The following is a 19657-nucleotide window of genomic DNA, read 5'->3' as shown; positions in this document are numbered from 1 at the left end:
GCGGCAGCTCCCCACCCCAGCTCACCTCTGCTCCGCCTCCTCCCCGAGCACGCCGTCGCTGCTCCACTTCTCCCGCCTCCCAGGCTTGCAGCACCAATCAGCTGTTTGGCACCGCAAGCCTGGGAGGGAGAGAAGCAGAGCGGGGCGGCGTGCTCAGGGTAGGAGATGGAGCAGAGGTGAACTGGGGCAGGGAGTTCCCCTGCGTGCCGCGCCCCCCTTAGTTGCTGCAGGCGGCCCTCCCTGCGCCCCCCTACCCCAGCTCCCTCCGCCTAAATGCCGCCGCCGACCGGAGCGGCCGAAGATCCGGCCGCTGCGGTCGCCGCCGAAGAAAATGCCGCCCCCCAAATGCTAGCGCCCTAGGCGACCGCCTAGGTCACCTAATAGGTTGCACCGGCCCTGCTTTCTGGAAACACTATATTAAAGAATGAGAAAGGAAAACATTTCCCAAGGAAGGGTCTAGGTGTTAAAACTATATGTGAAATTCAGCAATTTTGGTTCACAGGGATTAATAGAAGGTGTTCTCTTTGCTGTGAGGATCCTCATCCCTATATATTTTTTTGTTTTAGATTCAAACTCAAAATCTCAGTAGTAAATTGGTTTTGTATTGAATGCATAATATAGCAAAGCCTCCTAAGCAAACACTAATCATGCCAAGATTGCTGAAAATCTTGGGCAGGGTTACTTGAAAGGTTCAGGATCCTTAGCAAACCTTTAGACGAACCTGAATTTGGCATTTGTGATTAAGCCTGCAGTCTGGTGAGTTTTGTGTAATTTGGAGTGTCACTGTAAACTTTTAGCACAACTAGAATGAACACCCCATTTTATCATCAGAGATGAAAGACTGTTAAGGACAAACCTAACTGTTTTAAATATGTGGGTTATGGTTCTGTTTTTTCCTTCCCTTTTGGTCAGAGATAGTTAGATCAGATGAGATTTGGGCAAACCTGAACACAAGAGGACAATAAACCGAACAACAAAACAATCATTGCTATACACTGTTTGTATTCACCTTGTCCCAAATCCTACACAAACCCAATTGGGGATAGACAATCATGTGACCTGTTTCAGTCAATTGGCCAACCAGTCAAAAATTTTAAAAAATATCTCAAAAAAGTCTGAGTTTTAGGCAAAGTTGTGACTCATTGCTTTTTATCTGAATTGATTTGACCAAATGTGGTGATCTGGGGTCAGGGCCGGCTCCAGGGTTTTGGCCGCCCCAAGCAGCCAAAAAAAAAAAAAAAAAAAAGCTGCGATCGTGATCTGCGGCGGCAATTCGGCGGGAGGTCCTTCGCTCTGAGCCGGAGTGAGGGACTGTCCACCGAATTGCTGCTGAATAGCTGGACGTGCCGCCCCTCTCCGGAGTGGCCGCCCCAAGCACCTGCTTGGCAAGCTGGTGCCTGGAGCCGGCCCTGTCTGAGGTAATCTGTCTGTACAATTTTATGAATTAAGACTGGTACTCTGGAATTGTTCTTATGAAAATATTGTATTTTGGAATACCTCTATGTAAATGTGGAATTCACCATGTGCTGACAGGGCCTGTAGCACATACAGACCAGACTAGGGATGATGGAGAGTAGTTAACCATAATGATTGTACTCTGTCCGCATAATAGGTATGCTAAGAAGGTTGGCTGATGCAAGGAGAACCAGTTTTTTCCAACCCCTCAACTGGGGACTGGCATTTAGAGCAGTGGAAAATCCCCAGAAGCAGAACAAAGGACCTGTTGTTGTTGTTGTTGTTGGGACATATACACTAAAGGGACGCAGAGCGAGAGAGACAGGAAGGTTTAGGTAGGAAGAGATGAGTCGGGCATGCTTTCATAGCTTTGGGGGGGGGGGGAGAGCTCTCTGCTCAGCTGCTTGAACAAATAACGTCAGAGAAAGTGAGACTCTCCCTGGTTCAGAAGTCAAGCCATGAGCTGCAGCAGAAGTATCCTGGATATGCCCAGAGGACACCTCAGCCCAAAGAATGCCATAGAGTGGTGAAGAAATTGAGGCAGGGAAATGTGTTGTGACAGACCCAGACCAGTGGGGTACAGGAGTCTGGTAGAGGGCAAATATACTGGTCACTGGATGAGTAGTTTTCTGTTCCCTGAGTGACCAGAGCAGGGGCTGCACTAGAGTAATCAGGAACCTGCTAGAGCCAGTTAAGGCAGGCAGGCTAATTAGGACACCTGGAGCCAATTAAGAAGCAGCTGCTAGAATCAATTAAGGCAGGCTAATCAGGGCACCTGGGTTTTAAAAAGGAGCTCACTTCAGTTTGTGGTGCGAGTGTAAGGACCTGGGAGCAAGAGGCGCAAGGAGCTGAGAGTGAGAGGGTGTGCTGCTGGAGGACTGAGGAGCACAAGCGTTATCAGACACCAGGAGGAAGATCCTGTGGTGAGAATAAGGAAGGTGTTTGGAGGATGCCATGGGGAAGTAGCCCAGGGAGTTGTAGCTGTCATGCAGCTGTTACAGGAGGAACTATAGACAGCTGCAGTCCAACGGCCCTGGGCTGGAACCCGGAGTAGAGGGCGGGCCTGGGTTCCCCCCAAACCTCCCAATTGACCTGTACTGTGGGTTCTTCCAGAGGGGAAGGTCTCTGGGCTGTTTCCCAACCCACATGGCGAATCTCTGAGGCAAGAAAATCCGCCAATAAGCGCAGGACCCACCAAGATAGAGGAGGAACTTTGTCACAGTGTATAGAGTTCATTATTTTTATATAGATGTGTGCATTTCTTGTGTTTTTAAAGGAAGAATGATAGTTTTAGAAATCTGTGCAAAATCTGTCTGTGTTGTGTTATGCCTCTCATGAACCTTAGAAGAGTTAACCTGTGGACCCAGATCACCCACAAAACTGGAGTTCTGGGAGACAGTGTGTTTAAGCTACAGGAGAATCTGAGGGAATGGTCAGTATTGGTCCCAGGGTCTTGGCAGTTGGACCACAAAGTCTCAGCTCTCAGGATGAGGTGCTAGACAAGAGGATCTGCATCCGAAGAGTGTGCCTGAAGACCCCAAGCTAGTGGCAGCCTGTCGACTCTGTTAAGGTTCCAGAGGCTTAAAGCACACAGGATACAGTAGTTTGATTCCCTCACAGCTGTCTGATGAATGTCCAAGAGGGGGAACTCAACTAGATTTGTAACACCATACTAAAAAAGCAGAGGATTTTACTCAGGGCTTGCCCACAACATTTTGGCACCTGAGGCAGGGAGCTCAAATGACGCCCCCATGTCCCCTCGCTTGGGCCAAAAATTTGAAAGGTCTCAATTCTGCCTTCTTCCTATTCTACTTCTCTCATGGTACTGCTCTGCTTTCTACCCCAATAAAGGAGAACTAACAACTTAAAATGCCTTGTTCAAAAATTTTAAGTAACACTTAACTTTCAAACACCTGAACAGCAAATGTAACTTTTCTTGTCTGCATAGTGAACACTGGCATTTTTATGTTTGAATAATCAAAGTGGTGCTTTCCGTGCCTTCTTGGAGGCAAAGATTTGAACTGCTTCCTGAAGGTCCACAGTCTGGGCCAGCTCATGCTCTATTGAGATGGTTGCAAGGCCGACCAGCCTCTCCTGTGTCATTGTGGAGCATAGATGTGTTTTTATTAACTTCAGCTTGTAGAAGCTGCGTTCTCCACTGGCAACTGTTACAGGAAGTGTTAGAAGTATGCGCAGAGCAACAAAAGCATTTGGAAAGAGGGTGGTCATCTTATTTGTGCACATATATTCCAGAACAGCCTTTGGAGTTGATCCTGCTGAAATGTATCTTGAAAGGGCTTTCAGTTCATCACCTAAATCACTCTCATCAATATCGTGCATGTCATCATGTGTCAACACTGTCTCTAGTGCCCTGCATTGCTGGTGTAGGTCGTCTTCAGGTATAGTGAGGAGTTTTGGAATATCATACAACATCCCAAATATACTGCGGTGTTCCTTGAGCTGCATGAAACATTCTTCAGCTGACTGTATTGCACAATCTAGCACCTGGTTAAAGAATTCAACTTTGAATTGTTGTTTGGAGTCTCTTATGGGATTATCCCGTGGCTCGTAATCAAAATGTCGTCATCTTCAGTGACTCTTGTATTCTTGAATGGGTGGGAAAATAGCTTCAGTGTGAAGTTCCTCTGCCAACTTCTGTGCACTCTTCAGAACGTTTTGAAATCCCTCATCTGATCGGTAAGACTGTAGGTATGACTTTGCTTTGTCCTGTTGTTCCATTGCGCCAGATATATCAAGGTCAATACCTTGGAGTCTCTTGCTTACAACATTTATTTCAAACAGTATGTCATGCCACAACACAAAGCCACACAGAAATTTTAAGTTATGTATGTTTCTGGTGATTCCATTTCCCTCTGCCACTGTTCTCCTATGAACAGTTCCTCTCATAGCATTATCCTCCATAATGGCAACTATGGTATCATCTATCTTCCCAATTTGGTGTTTGATAGGCTTTATCGCCTCCACGTGACTTTCCCATCGCGTGGCACTCAGTGGTTTCAGTGTCAGAGAGGATGTTCCCAGATGTTGCTTCAAAATTTGCCATTGATGAGTTGATGCAGAGAAAAATACATAGATGCTTTGAATTCTATTAAAAAATTCAGCAGCCTCACTAGAAGCTGATGCTGCCTCACTGATCACCAAGTTCAATGAATGTAGGGTTACCATCCGTCCGTATTTTCCTGGACATGTCCGGCTTTTGCGTCTTTAAATAGGCGTCCAGGAGGAATTGGTAACAAAGTTAAAAGGTCCGGGATTTTTCCCCCCCCCTCCCTCCCTCCCTTCCATGCAGAGTGCGGCGCGGCTGATTGGCCGCTGGGCCTGATTGAGCCGCTCCCATTGGCTTCCAGCAGCCAGAGCCTCTCCCCTGCTCCCCCCCGCTGCCTGCAGCCCAGCAGCCTGTTTTGCCTACACATGGAGCCAGCATCTGACCGGCATGGGCATGGTGAGGGGAGTCCCGGGGGGCAGTCAGGGAGCACGGGGAGGGTTGGATGGGTGAATATGGGTTGGGGGGGGGGGGGGTTTCTGCTTAGAAAGAAAAATGGCAGCAGATTGTTATGTAGAGAATCCAGTAGGATAGCACATAACCCTGGAGAAATTAAAGTTTCTCTTTAATGGGAAATGGTTTGTTACCATCCTATACCACGCGGTTAGCCTCTGAAACCTGGAACATGGAAAGCAATGTGGCAATAATTTACAATTAACTAATACAGTGCAAATCATTCCTTGGTTGTTTTGTGTTATGAAATTTGGAGAGATGTAAAATGCACTTGTGCTAGTTTATTTCCTTTTGAAATGGTAATTACTGTTGCTGAGGGGCAGCACTTAGTACAGAAAAGGAAACATGCACAGAAAGGAACTCATCTGTGAGGAACTGCTGAGGGACCGTAATGATCTGAAAAAGTGCTTTCTTGAAACACACACACACACACACACACACACACACCTTATTTATGAGACTCTAGTCAGCTAAATAAATAAAACAAGGCCTTTCTGTGCAAGCCTCAGTGCTTGCTGCTTTGCCACTGACTATGCTTTTTCCTATCAAGGGCTGGAATGTAGCTGAAAAGAGGGAAGTACAGCTGTGCAGCACTCCAACTGGAGCCCCTAGACATACTGTACTTGATTCGATGCCTGTGAAAGGGTGCAGAGTGTGCTTCATGCAACTGGCCCAGTTCTGCTGGCTGGGGTGGAGTAGGTGAAGTTTATGACACTTGTTCATCCTGCTCTTCCCATGGCTTTTGGAGAAGGTTGGCATCACTAGCCAGGAGCGGTCCTTCCCCTATGAGAGCATAATGGCTATGATTATAACCAGCTCATGGGCAAAGGTGCAAGGAGGAAGGCTTTCTGGGCTCTCTTAACTTTATTACCTTGCAGGGCTAGTCACAGTCTAGCTCTTAATGTCTCCAAGTTAACAAAGAAGACTATATAGGACTTCATTTACCAAGAACGATGGGTTTGTATTTAAAGTTAATGACAGCCAGAAGCTCAAACATTTCTCTTGAAAGCTTGTATGTTGCCCTATAATCTTGCTTATAGTTAGGATGATAATGATAAATAATATCCATAGCGCTTCTCAGTCAAATGACTCAAAGTACTTTCCAGACATTGAGCAATTTAATGTCATGACAATTACTTAATGTAGGCATTATTGATGTGATGTAGGCATTATCTGCATTTTACTGTTGGGGAAACTGAGGCACAGCATTACATCTTGGGAGCCGGGCAGCAATCAACAAGCACACAGCATGCTGCACAATAGCAGAGGTTGGAGGTATTTTGGTCTAGGACATCGGCGTCCCAGAATTACTAAAAACACGGTGGGATCTTTAGAATCAAGTAAACTGACAGACAGTTTCTAAGCTTTCCATCAAAAATTCTCCCTGCATAGTAAGCCATAGTTTCAGTTTATCTCTCTCAGATGTAAATGGGATGAGTTTATCCTGCCAGGATTTGAACTTGTGGTTCTAGCAAGTCTGGATATTTTAAACCTGATGCTTAGAACACTCAGCTAGCCTCTCTGTACAATAGTTTATTTTACTCCTGAACTTTTAGGCCTGAATTTCATTTAAATACATGGCCTTTTAAACTGAGTGTTTTAAAATTGCAAGTGGCAAATTACTTATTGGCATAGTTAGACCAGTTCCATGGTTCCCTGCTAATGTTCCAGTGGATAGGTCACTAGCAGAAGCAGGCACAGTCAATGGAGTAGCGCGCACTTCCACTAGCTATGAATTTGACTCAATATTGATGGTGATCAGAGTAGGATGAGACTGTATACCTAGAATCTACCAGCTGTGTGTTTCATTTCAGACTATTTACTGTCTTATTACCAGCTGTCTCAGACTGCTGTTATTTTTGGATAGCCTATTTGATCTAGCTGTTATTCATCTCTACTTCTCAATGAAAGTCTTTAGGAGATGAAGTGGAGACTAAGTGAGTTCTCAGCACAAGTGAAGTGAGCAGTAGCCCATCCATAAGGAGAGGCACTGGAATTGGTTGTTTTTGTTCTTGCAAGGTGGGTCCCTCTATTCTCTGAACATTTCAAGCTGAAGGAAGTGTGTTCAATGGATGAGGGGACACTCTTGAAGGGGATGCTGAGGGTGCCTGCAACAACTAATGCAGGACTAATGCTGGAAGATATGTAGGTGAAATTGGGTTTGAAAAGAGGACATATTATACCAGCTTGTCAGTGGTGGGGCAAAAATGGATGCAACCAGTCCAGTTTAGTCATATTTTGATTTAGTTTGAGACTGTAGTTTTGCCTGGAAAAATAAAATTTCCAAGCAACTCTGATAATTTGTAAGCAATGCAATTATTACACTGCCTGCTGTGCATTATTGTCCAATAGTCACGAAATGTTCTGCTTTCTTTGTATCACATGCACATCTTTTTTTTTTTTTAAATACAGGCTAAAAGTGGCCAAGGCAGTAAGAAATTACTATTGCACATAAATGGATGCAATGCAAGGGAATAAGTAAATCATAAAATAAATTAGACATTAATTTACTACAACTGCCAATGTGCTCATAGTAACAGGTAGCATTTTCCATTTTGAAAGAGAATTATAAACATAAAAATCATAAGCATCCTTGTGTGGTAGGTAAGCCGCTACTATTATCTTCATTTTGCAGATGGGGAAACAGAGGATCAACTTTGCTTTCACTGACACCAATATAAATCCAGAGTAATTCCACTCATTTCAGCTGGTGTCAGTGTGGGGCAGAATCTTGGCCTAGGGACATTAAGTTATTTGCCAAATGCTGCAAAGGGCATCAGGATTAGCCAAGATTAGAATGTGGGAGCAGTGTGGCTTCCCAGTCCTGTTCTAGCACCACTAGACCATGTAAATAAACTTGCTAATAGTAAGTGGGAAGGGTCGCTTCTCTGACCTTTGATAAGCTTAGAACGCTTCTTCTGAGCATAGGGAAATGGGCCTCCATTCGTAAAATTATGACTAAGTCTCTAAGCGAATTTTGCACAGCATAGACACATGCATGATGTATTTCTGTAGTTAGAAAAAGGAGTTGTTTCCCATAGTGCATATCAATCTAGGCAGCTTAGTTTGACTCCTGAGGGCATTCTGTGCCAAAAAAATAAAAATTCTGCATACAATATTTTAAAATTCTGCAAAATTCTGTGAATTTTATTTGTCAAATAAATGTGGAGGCTCCACAATGGCTTTGGGGAGCACAGGCCACTGGCCACACAGGGGTAGGAGGTCACTGTGCAGCTCCCACCTGGGACACGGACTCGGCGGTGAGGCTGCACCCAACCGTGACACAGCGCAAGGATCGGGACTGCCCCAGAACACCCCAGGGTCTTGCCCCTCCATATCAGGTGTGAGCAGGCAGGTTCAGCATGGCAGGATCCAAGTGTGGAGGGGCTTAGTGTGGGGAGGATTGAGGTGTGGGTTGAGAGGGTTCTGTGTGGGGCAATCTGGGTGTGGGCAGCTCAGTGGGGGATCCGGGTGCGGGGGGTGATTTGGATGCACAGAGGCTTGTCGGGGGGGTTCTGGGTGCAACAGTAATGGGACTCTGCAGGGGGGTCCAGGTGAAGGTGGTTGGGGATCAGTGGATGGGGGTCTGGGTAGAGGGGGCTTAGTGGAGGGTCCTGATGCTGGGGAGTGGGGCTCAGTGGGGTGGGGATCCAGGTGCAGCTGGTTGGTGCTTGGTGGGTGGGGATCTGAGTGCAGGTGGCTTGTCGGGATGGTCCAGGTGCCAGGGGAGTGGGCTCATCGTGGGGGAAGGGGGTTGAGTGTGTGTGTGGGGTAAGGCTCAGCGGGAGGGTCTGTATATTAGGGGGTCTGGATGCACGGGGGTTGGGCAGATGTGGGAGCAGATCCCTGTACAGGGATCCCTCCCACTGCAGCTGAGCAGTGATGGGTACAGGAAGCAGGGGGTGGGGGGCAAAATTTGCAGAGCTTCCTGCAGCTGGGGAAGAAATCTGGGGGTGGGTCTGACCCAACCCTGGATGCCGTGCAGGGGAAGAGGAAGTCCCATCCTCCCCAGCCGGGACTAGCAGCTGACTCCAGGCAAGGGTAGGAGCCACCAGCCAGGTCTTCCCCAGTCCTGCCCCCTGCCCCACAGTGATTTACCTCTCTGCCAGCAGCCTGGGCACTGGAAACATGACCGCTCTTGTGTCTTTCCTTTGCTTCCCTGTCAGAAAGTCATTTTTCTGCAGGGAAGCAAAGAAATCTGTGGTGGACATAAATTCTGCGCATGCGGAGTAGCACAGAATTCCCTCAGGAGTATAGTTTGCAGTTACTTAAATACCAGTGGACCATCATTTGTTTTCATTTTGAATCAGGAAGCAAATGTACAGGCACACTCTACCTCTCACTGATACTTGGATTTTGTTCCATTAAAGTCTGAATATGTATTCTATGAATAAGGTTCTTATTTTCATTGTCAAGCCCATTGTGCTTTTGGAAATTATAAATGATTCAAAGCTTTCTATATTATTTAGATTTTCCCACAATTTTCCTCATTTCATAATTTAGACTGCTTTTTGCTGTGTCAGACAGACTATACCTCTGATGCCTGGAGACAATCAACTCTTTGAGAGGCTGTTTAGCAACACTGGGTAATATCTGCAAGGAACTTTTCAACTGACCAGCGATTATTTTGAGTAAACCAGAATTCTCAAAGAAAAATAAACTTTTATTGCTCAGATCTAAACCGTAGTTTTTTGTCAGAAACCATCTTAGCCCTAGAAAATAAAACTTCTTGAGACACTTCTGATCTACTCTCTTTCAATCATAGTGGTATACAAGTAGATTGGAAAAGCAAAGTGCTTATGATTATATCTGCTTTTATAAGTTTAACGGTGATCATTGGACTAGGAACAGAGTGCACAAGTCATTTTATCTACATTATTTGTAGCCAATCTCTCTATTTCAGAACACGAGTGCTTCTGACCTAGTTAAACTCCTGCTATTTTGAAGATCATTAATAAAAAAACAACACCTCTTGGAGTCTGCACACTCACTTGTTGCCCAGTAACTAGAAGGATAGAGCCTTCTTTCCCATGTACCACTTGCCGGTAAATGTGATCTAGAATTAAGAGTTCACTCCAGCAATTCTGAAGCAGCTTCATTTGGTCATCAACCTGTAAACCAAACAGAAAAATTGATAGTATTACTTTGGTAATAACTCTTACAAAACTCATATTGCACAGATTGCTGAAGGAGAAGAGGGTAGCATACCACCCTTTTTAGTTGTCTGGTTAAGTTTCAGATATTCAGATTTAATGTTATGAGAACTGAAGTGATGTCAATAATTATTGGTGTCAGAACATTGATATCACAGCTAATAGGCCTTTGTCAATAGATGGCACAATCTATGGTTAAGTAGAATATTTATAACTGATTAACTGCTAGAATAAGGTGATTCATGAGCACTAATAACCAAATTATACCGGACACCGGGTGAAATGCCCACTGACCACTAGGAGCAATTAATTTTATTTTTCCATTTTAGCTGCTTATCTCAGGAGATCAGCATTCTTTTCCTTGCTCAACCACTAGCCTGCTGCGTGACCTCATGCCGCAATTTCCCTATCTGCAAAATGTAGATGATACTCACTTTCCTTTAGACTGCTTTGAGATCTATGAGTGAAAAGCTCTGGAGAAGAGCTGAATATTATTATATGCCTATTATGTTATTAGGGCAATGTTCTTTTAAACTGAAGCTTTCACCATGGATTAATATAAATTGAATAACTGAGCTTGACACACGCTTTAAAAGAAGTAATTAAAGAATTTTAGAGCTTCTGACAAAAAAAAAAAAAAACAGCTTTGGGGTGTGGATCTTATTTGACCCACAGAACATGCACAGAAAATACAGTGCTAGTGCAAGCTTCTCCACGCTCCCTGCCACTGAGCCTCACTCTTTAGACGTACTGGAGAATCAGCAGAAAAGTATCAAAATCCCAGATGCATTGACAAGCCCAAATCCAGGATTAGTTCCAGTAAGAAGTGTAAATACTGCCTCCATCAGTGCTGGTGTTACACTGAAAAAGGAAGGATGCTTCCTCTTCAGAGTTTACTTCTAGAAACAAAATGGAACAGGATGGTCTCAGGCAGGAGAAGAAAATGTATGTACAAGCAGTAGTCAGAGATTTGTACAGTAGTAAGAGCTGTATCACTGACTGAATCTGGTAATACCAGACGCATATCTGACACTAGTCCTGATTCTGACCTCCCAGAATATTGTCCAGGCATTGAAACATAGCAATTGCAGCAATTATAATCTGAGTCAGAGAACAGACTGGAAGAGACTGAGATTAAAGGAGTCTGTCTTCTCCCAAAAGAGAGGAGAAGAAAAAACATGCAAAATAAGGGGTAAATTTCCAGTGAGTAGTACACCTTACTGAATACAGAGAGTAAACAGTGCCAGAATGAACCTAGAGGATTCATGGTGCTACTGTATACTGAAACCAAGATTTTCAAAATGGATTCCTGAATTTAGGTTCCTAAATTGTTTAGGCAACTTAATCCAAACGTGCTGAACATTTGAAATCAATAGGTGTTGCTATGTGCTTAGCACTTTTGAAATTCAGGCTATGGATTTAGGAGCACTAATTTTTGAAAAAACTTAGTCTGAATATACAGACATGACACAAACTAAACCAATGCTATGGCATTAGGTAGTGGGACCAGTGAAAAATAATCCTTTTGAGAGAAAAATGCAGGTAAAGTGCACTGACGAAGTGGGTATTCACCCACAAAAGCTTATGCTCCAATACGTCTGTTAGTCTATAAGGTGCCACAGGACTCTTTGTCGCTTTTTACAAATCCAGACTAACACGGCTACCCCTCTGATACTTGACACAATGTCAGTGTTTTTCTTATAGAAATTGGTCCAGATGACATAGATGATACAACATAAACAGCCATAGACGTGCAATTGTAATAAGACTGTATAATAGTCCTAGATGAAGCTTCAAAAAAATGAGTGATCATACTTTATTGCCACATTGTTAATCTTATTTCTATACTTGGAACATATTGAGAAAAATATTGTAAAACATCTAGAGAATAATGGAACCATATTTAATACTTTATTAATGCTCAAGAAGTGGGGGCATACTGCACAGTACTGAAAGTTGAATAATACAAAAGGCTTGCTCCAACTACCATTAAAATGAAGGGAAAACAGCATGTGCTAAAAGTGGTTTGCCAGAATGAGTGATAATAGCAAATAGCAAATTAGAGAGAAAACCTTAAAATATGATATGGCTGCAAAGAAGTAGTTTGCAGTATGAGGCTGCAAACAGGTGGTTTGCAGTACAATGTGTGTATATATGCAATGCAGTTTGGGTTGCTTATATAAAGAGACACCGTCTTATGGAACAGGATGATCCCAGCAACTGTATCTCTCAGTGAAAATGGTGTGACTGCAACTGGAATATTGTGTTTTAGTTTTGGACTTTTTTTTTTTTTACCAGGAAAAGAGTGAGAAATTGCAGGGGAATCATATAAAAGCAGCACAATTATCAGGGGGTGGAGAGTCTGACTTTTAAGGAATGATTAAAGGCCTGACCCTACAGTCTCATTACAAGCAATAGTCCTACTGACACAAAGTGAAATTTTGCTTGCTTTGGATACTGCATGATTATGCCCTAAAAGAATACATATTTTTACAGTAGCTTTGCTGGGCAACACTTAAATGGGAAGCATGATAAGATTCAACAAATATGTAAAGGCTGTAATCACCACTGATGGATAGGAACTGAAGATAATTAAAATATTAATAATTCAGAGAAATAAAACAAAATTACAGAAGGGAAAATTTAAGCTGAATATTTACCTAAAACAATTTCTGAGAGACAGACCTATTAGGCTGCAAAACAGCCTTCCAAAGGAAGCGGTGGACACCCCACAATTTGATACATTTAAAACTAGACTGGGAAAAGCACTAGAAAAATGTATTTCAGGGAACAATCCTGCATAACTGGACAGCTAAAGTAGGTGATGTAATAGGTCTTTTCAATTTTTAACTTCTAGGACTCGAACTTTTTATCAGTTGCACCCTTTCAGATTTAGGCTACAGCCAACAGAGTGGTACTATTTGTATCATTTGCTTAGCCTAAGAAACTGAAAACTTTTATTATAAGTAGGGCTAGTAGTGCTGCCTATTATTAAGGTTGCCTGACACCTCCCATTATAAGTTCCTGTTTTCAGTTGCTTATAATTTTGTGAAATTTTATCCATTTGGGATGAAATTGTCCATGGTGGTTGTCTGTCTCAGTCTGAATTGCTGTGGAAAGTTTCAGCCAAAACAGTTCAATCAATTTCCAAGAATGAAACTAGGGAAAAATGCTTTGTTCTTCCCCTGTTAAAAAAAATCCTGGCGACCTTTTCATTGAGAACCTCTAGCTCTCCCAGGCTTTGGAGCAGGGACTTGAATTTCAACCTTTGTATCAGGGATGTATCTTTTTCCAGCCCCGTGAAAATCTGCCCAAATTTGGTCAAGTTAGAAGTCTTTGGAGAATTGCAGGTCACATATGCTCAGTACAGACCTTTCAGATTTTTAGCAGCTAAATTTCCTGAAGATTCTGTCTGTACTCGGCATGTTCCAGCCTAGTGCTGAGCAGGGATTCTGCTGCAATTGCAGTGCTGGGGTGTTGCTGGCCATGCCAGCTCTGAGTCTGGGAACATGAACTGAGAGCAGGGAGGCCATCTATTCTGTGCTCTCAGTGACTCCTCTGCTGGGCACAGGCAATGTGGAGAAAGCTGCCTGATTCAAATGCAGAGGGACAACAGCTGGACCTACCTGGGGAGCCGGGGCGATGAGGAACATGGGTGAGGCCAATGGAGGTGAGGGTGGGCAAGAAAAACAAATCAGATGAAAGGTGGGATGGGGGAAATGGGACTATCTTGGAAAAGAGACTGGGACTAGGGGATGAACTGGGAATGGCTGGGCAAGGAGACTGGGGTGAGAAGCTTGAGGAGTGAGAACTGGGACTGGCAACGTGAGGAGAATGGGATTGGCGTGAGGAGCCAGGGACGGGAAAGAGACAAGACTGGGACAGGTACAGGTTGAAGAGGATGGAGCAATGGGGTGTTGCTTGGCGGGGAATGGGTAGAAGAGCATGTGCTCACTAGACCACATTCCTCTTCACAGTCAGTGGAACCCAGGATTCCTGAGTCTTGTCATTCCTCTGCTGTCAGCCAATACCTGTAAAACTCACTGCCATCTCCTGCTATCCTCCTCACAGAGGATGACAGCCTACTACTGTTATCAGTTACTCCGTTAGTTTAAGTGGCAGAGATATGTGGTAGAGATTCCAGCCCTGCTGATGACCTATATAGGTGTCAATTTGATGCCACATGATGGAATTTTGTGGTTTTTTTTAAAACCTAAGATATTACACAGAAAGTCTACATTAAAAGAATATTATTAAAATTGCAAAGTCAACCACTCGAAAGTTAGGAAACGCCAGAACTCAGGTTACCTGTGCAACCTTAATTTGGTCCCGTTGTGCATATGCATTATGATACAGCCTTTAATTGCATAATCACATACTATTTTTTCCACAGAACCCTGCCTCATTCAGTGAGCAAGATGGACCTGCTTTGGGGATGAATGAGGGTTCTGTAGTGAAGAAATTGCTGACTGTAGGATACCTGCTTCATTTGTTGCAGAATTTGGAAGGTACATACTATTTGTAATACTGGGGCTGGCGGTTCTAAGCCTGCTCATAACTAAAGGCCAACCTCCTCAATTAAGGGGGGGAGCCACTAAGTCCAGGTTACAGTTGATTGTTGGGGACAGCAAAGGAGAAAACAGGAATGGGAGTGAAGTTAAAGGTTGAAAATTAGGAACCAGAAGGGGAAACTGGGCAGAGAGCCCCAGACACTACCCACTGCTTCTCAAAGGAGCTCAGGAGTCAGTGGACACTGCCCAGAGGAACTATGCCCGGAGATGTGAGCAGACAAGGGACTGGAAATAGGCTCCACAATTGCAGAGCACCCCTGCCCTATACAGCTTTCTCCTCCTGGTATGATTGATGGCCATCTTGGCCAATGCCAGGAGGAGGTTGATGAGGAGGTCTCATGATGCGGGGCAGTGGATGGAGTGTGCAAGGATCAGGAGATGTGGGGAGAAGTGCACAGAACCTCATGGAAGAGGGGCTGCAACCTGATGCATTATGTAGATTTTTGCCAGGGTCTCCCTCTCACCACAAAGGGGCCAGATGTTGGAGGAGTTTCGGAACTGTGCCATTTACATACCCATGCTACTGGTCTATGGCGGAGCTGTCAACTAATATTCCCGGTGGGCGGTGGATTGGCAGGTATGTAGTGAATGAGGTGGGAGATTGTGGGCAGAGAAGAGATGGTCTCATGGTTAAGGCACGTGAATGTTGCCCTAGAAATTTGGATTCTATCCCTGCCTCTGCTACAGAGTTCTTATGTGATGCTAGCCAAGTCATTTGAACCAGACTTTTTACAGGTGTTTAGTAATAGTGTATTCCTCATTATGTGTGTCTGAGCTGAGATTCTGGGGTCTGATTTGTAGAAGTGCTAAGTATTTATAGCTGCAGCTGAAGTCAATGGGAGCTGTGCTTTGAACATATAAAGTGCTATATTATGGTAAGTACTCTGAAAAAACAGGTCCTAGGTGTCTCAATGTGTGCACCAAAATTAGTGGATATTTTTGACCTTAATCTCTCTGTGCCTCAGTTCCACATCTGTAAAGTGTTCCTTCATCTCACAGGCATGTTGTGAAAATAAATTCTTTAATATTTGTGAAGTATTTAGATACTATAGTGGTGAGCACCACAAAAAACACCATGAGGAAATTAATACTTCTGTCTTCAGAGCAGAGATTGAATAAATGTACAATAAATAAGGCCTGGGGCCACACATTGAACAACATGTAGAAAAAATATTGAGTAGTTTCTTATTCAATAAGCACCATCCATTCTGTGCACTGCACAAGGCAGTGGTCCTGTGGAAAAAATAGTATGTGATCAGGTAATTAAAGACTGTGTCATGATGCATACGCACAAAGGGGACAAACTAGGGTTGCACAGACCACCTTTATTCTGGCATTTCCTAACTTTTGAGTGCTTGATTTAGCAAAAATGTTCTTCTAACGTGTTTTTATGTGAATTGTTTTAAATGGGTTAAAAGACCCCTTGCCGTAGTATTACAATCACAGTGTGCAAGCCAAGTTAATACATGCACGCTCAAATATCGGCTACAATTCACATATCCATTGGCAATAGAGATGGAGGAGAGAAAGAGGAGTAGACTTAGTGGATGGATATATTACTAATCAAAGTGAAACTGGAGCTATCACAAACTCAGCCTTGCTCCCGATGCTGTGTGTGGCCATGATAATTCATTTCTGTTCAGATCACAGAGCAAGGCTGAGTGTATATTAAAAATGTTTCTTTTTCTCTGCTCACAACATGTATTTGACACCCCTTGCCATTTCAACCAAGCAACATGTTAGCTGGAGAGAGGATTGTAAATTACCACATTCATATACTCCCCCAAAAAAACTATGGATATGTCTACAGAGCAACCCACCCTCGCCCCCAGCAGCAGTGAGTCTCAGAGCCTGGGACAATTGATTTGGGTTTATGGGGCTCTTGCTATGGAACTAAAAGTAGAGCCCAGGATCCAGCCCAAGTCTGAATGTCTACATGGCTATTTTTAGCCCCACAGCCCAGGCCCCAGGAACCTGTCAATTGACTTGGGCTCTGAGATTCGCTGCCGTGGGTGTTTTTTTTGGTTTTTTTTTGCTGTGTAGATGTACCCTATGGGCCAGATTTTAAATGAATGGAATTACTTGGAATTTACACTAGCATAACTGTATTCAGAATCTGCCACTATCATCTGAATACCTGAAACTCTGCTTTGTGGTCATTTTGCTGGAGTCTACTCTGCACAACAAGGATTATAAAACCATTTAAACCATGCTCTACTTATAATAATCTCCAACATAAATTGCAAGTCATACATTACTGTGTCTCTAACTCTGTTTACCGCATAATAAAACAAGCTTTGAAAGAAAGTTTAAACATGCAGTCTTCATGAGTAACAACTCATAACTGGATAAGAGGCCGAAATACTTGACTCCATTAATACAACTACTCATAGAATATATTTTAAAAAAGTCTACCTCAGCTGCAGGCAGCAACTTTTGTGAACAAACTACACTTTGCATTTCTGGTTTTAGAAGGATCCAACAGCAGCTAACATTATCAAAGCTTACCTCCCAAGTTTTTATCATCTCATTACAAAATCAGTGCTGGGAGATGGCAAATTCACAAAAAAACCCATGTTTTCACATAATCTGCTCCTGCTGTTGTACAAGATTCATAAAACTAGCAACAGTGAACATCTGCCAGTGGCTCACAAACTCTGCACCTATTTTAATTTAATGAGCGAGGGCCATAAAATCAGCAGAGAAAAAGCAAAATACACATTAGTTCATGCTTGAGAGAACCTAATTGATGCATCTCTTTTGACATCTATCAGAAAGGCTGGTAGAGCAGCAGATGCTATAAAGTTTGCATAAGAAGGACACAGAGATGAATTTAAAGGTGGTGGTGGTCTACTACATCTTACGGGACATGATCATTTATGGAATACTCCTGTAAGCTTTTGTAAACTGGGAAGAGCCACATAAGATATTGGTGTTAGTGAAGTATAAGTGAAATAAACTTAGCCCCGCAGTCCACCACTGGAAAAAAAAAAACATGGTAAGACAAGATGATTGATTGATCGATGATGCGTATAAAGCCTATAAACAAATAAACTAAGTGCTGGTATACAAAGATTTAAAAAAATTGCACAACTAAACCACAAGGGCCTCACTACTTCTATGGGTATGTTAATAGCGAAGTTATGTGTACATATAACCCACCATAACCAAAATCAACCCAGGGCTAAACTAAGTAAGTGTCACTAGCATTGTTTCCTGATGGCTACCAGTCTCAAATTCTGGTGGCCCAATAAATGGAATGGATTCTCAAGATGAGGGGGGCCTTCTGCTGAAAAAGCCATACTGCTCATCCTACCAACTTTAATCCTATGAACCAACAGTAAGATCATGCCATCAAATTTTAACAGGGTCAGTGTGCTAAAAGGTAAGAGGTTGTCTCTTGGTTAACTGGTCCCCAGACTGTTCAGGACTTTATATATCAACATCATCTTGAATCACACTAGGAAGTGAAATGGAAACCAGTGCATAGACTTGCACTATTAGATGAGAGGAGAGAAGACATGTAGAAGTCAGGTAAAACCTTGAAGGCAAGGACGATAAACCTCAACTTGATGCAGACTTGAAGGATTCAAGTATAAGAGTGTGTATGTGTGCACACGTGTGTGTATGTGTGTGTGTGTGTGTGTGTGTGTGCGTGTGCAGGGCCGGCTCCGGGCACCAGCTGAGCAAGCAGGTGCTTGGGGCGGCCAAGGGGAAGGGGCGGCACATTGGGCTCTTCGTCCACAATTTGGTGGTGGGTCCCTCTCGGAGGGAAGGACCTGCTGCCGAAGAAGAAAGCGGCACGGTGGAGCTACAGCTGATCGCGATCGCGGCTTTTTTTTTTTTCCTTCTGCCGCTTGGGGCGGCAAAAACCCTGGAGCCGGCCCTGTGTGTGTGTGTGTGTGATGTGGTTGGACTGAGTGAGCAAGATGATCTGGCCATAGAGGAGGTTACACATAATTAGAGTGAGAGGTGGCCAAAGCATGGACCTGTGCAGTGTCTTTTCTCCTTGACATGGAAGTGGGGACACACAGGCTGGGGAAGAGATTAGAATGGAGGCTGGAGCATCATCCTTCTAACAGTGCAAGTTTATGCATTGGTTTAGATGGGGGAGGAAAAAAGAGCCAGCTACCCTCTGACCCCAGGCTTAGAGTTAAGGGGGAGAGAGAATACCCTGGTGTAGTCCTTGTCATCTGCCTTCTGGTGAGTGGGTGCCTGGGAATGAAGCATGGCAACAGGAGTTCAAAGGGAGTAAAGAGATCTAGGAATTAAAGCTCCAATAAATTCAGCTCAACCCCTGTCCATGTGATGTTCTTAGAAACCCAGTTTAGAAGGGGAGACTTAGAGTGAGAGAACCGGGAGCCAGATGTAACTTTGAGTCTCTTGTTGCTTGGACCATTTGTATCATCTCCTTCTATAAGTATAGAGAAATACATAGTTGTCACAAACACCCAGCAGAAAACATCCACTATGCTGCCTATCAGCTGCTTCTCCAGCGGGAGTCTCTGCATTTAACAACCAAATATCAGCCTTATGAGGAAAGCACCTAGCATGTAAAATACTGAACGAAAAACATGGCCAGCTTAATGGTGGGCTATATTTGACTATTGATTTGCACATGGAGCTTCCACTGATGGGTGTTCTGCGTGCCGGCTGATGGTAAGATACAACCCTGTATTTGCTGATGAGGATTTAAGAGTTTTCAGAACTGGCTCAGAATGTGTCCAGTAAAATTAATATTGTTGTTAATTACCCAAATGCAAGTATGAAGATAGGACTCTTTGGTTCTATGCCTGAGTTCCTCCACTGGACTCACTGTGGAACCTTGGGCAAATTACTTATGGCTCGAAGCTATTTTTAAATAAAAGTTTGGAGCTCTTTATGAGATAACTATGATTAGAAAACAGCTACGTGTGAGAAATATATTAAATATATACTCATTTTGGTTTATTTCTCTTACA

General features: G+C 43.6%; 1 protein-coding gene across 2 annotated transcripts in view; it reads right to left on the bottom strand.

Annotated features, from left to right (window-relative positions):
- NR5A2 (nuclear receptor subfamily 5 group A member 2) overlaps positions 1–19657 on the bottom strand; it is a 123325-nt gene that overhangs the window by 43720 nt on the left and 59948 nt on the right. For both annotated transcript variants that reach the window (XM_024213052.2, XM_024213053.2), the window contains exon 6: positions 9964–10083. In XM_024213052.2, the coding sequence (XP_024068820.2) occupies positions 9964–10083 (120 nt within the window). The remainder of the gene's footprint in view (positions 1–9963; positions 10084–19657) is intronic.

The sequence above is a fragment of the Terrapene carolina genome, unplaced genomic scaffold (genome assembly GCF_002925995.2).
Source record: "Terrapene carolina triunguis isolate 2854851 unplaced genomic scaffold, T_m_triunguis-2.0 Scaffold211, whole genome shotgun sequence".
Classification (NCBI taxonomy): Eukaryota; Metazoa; Chordata; order Testudines; family Emydidae; genus Terrapene; species Terrapene triunguis.
This window is presented reverse-complemented; position numbering and strand designations above follow the sequence as displayed.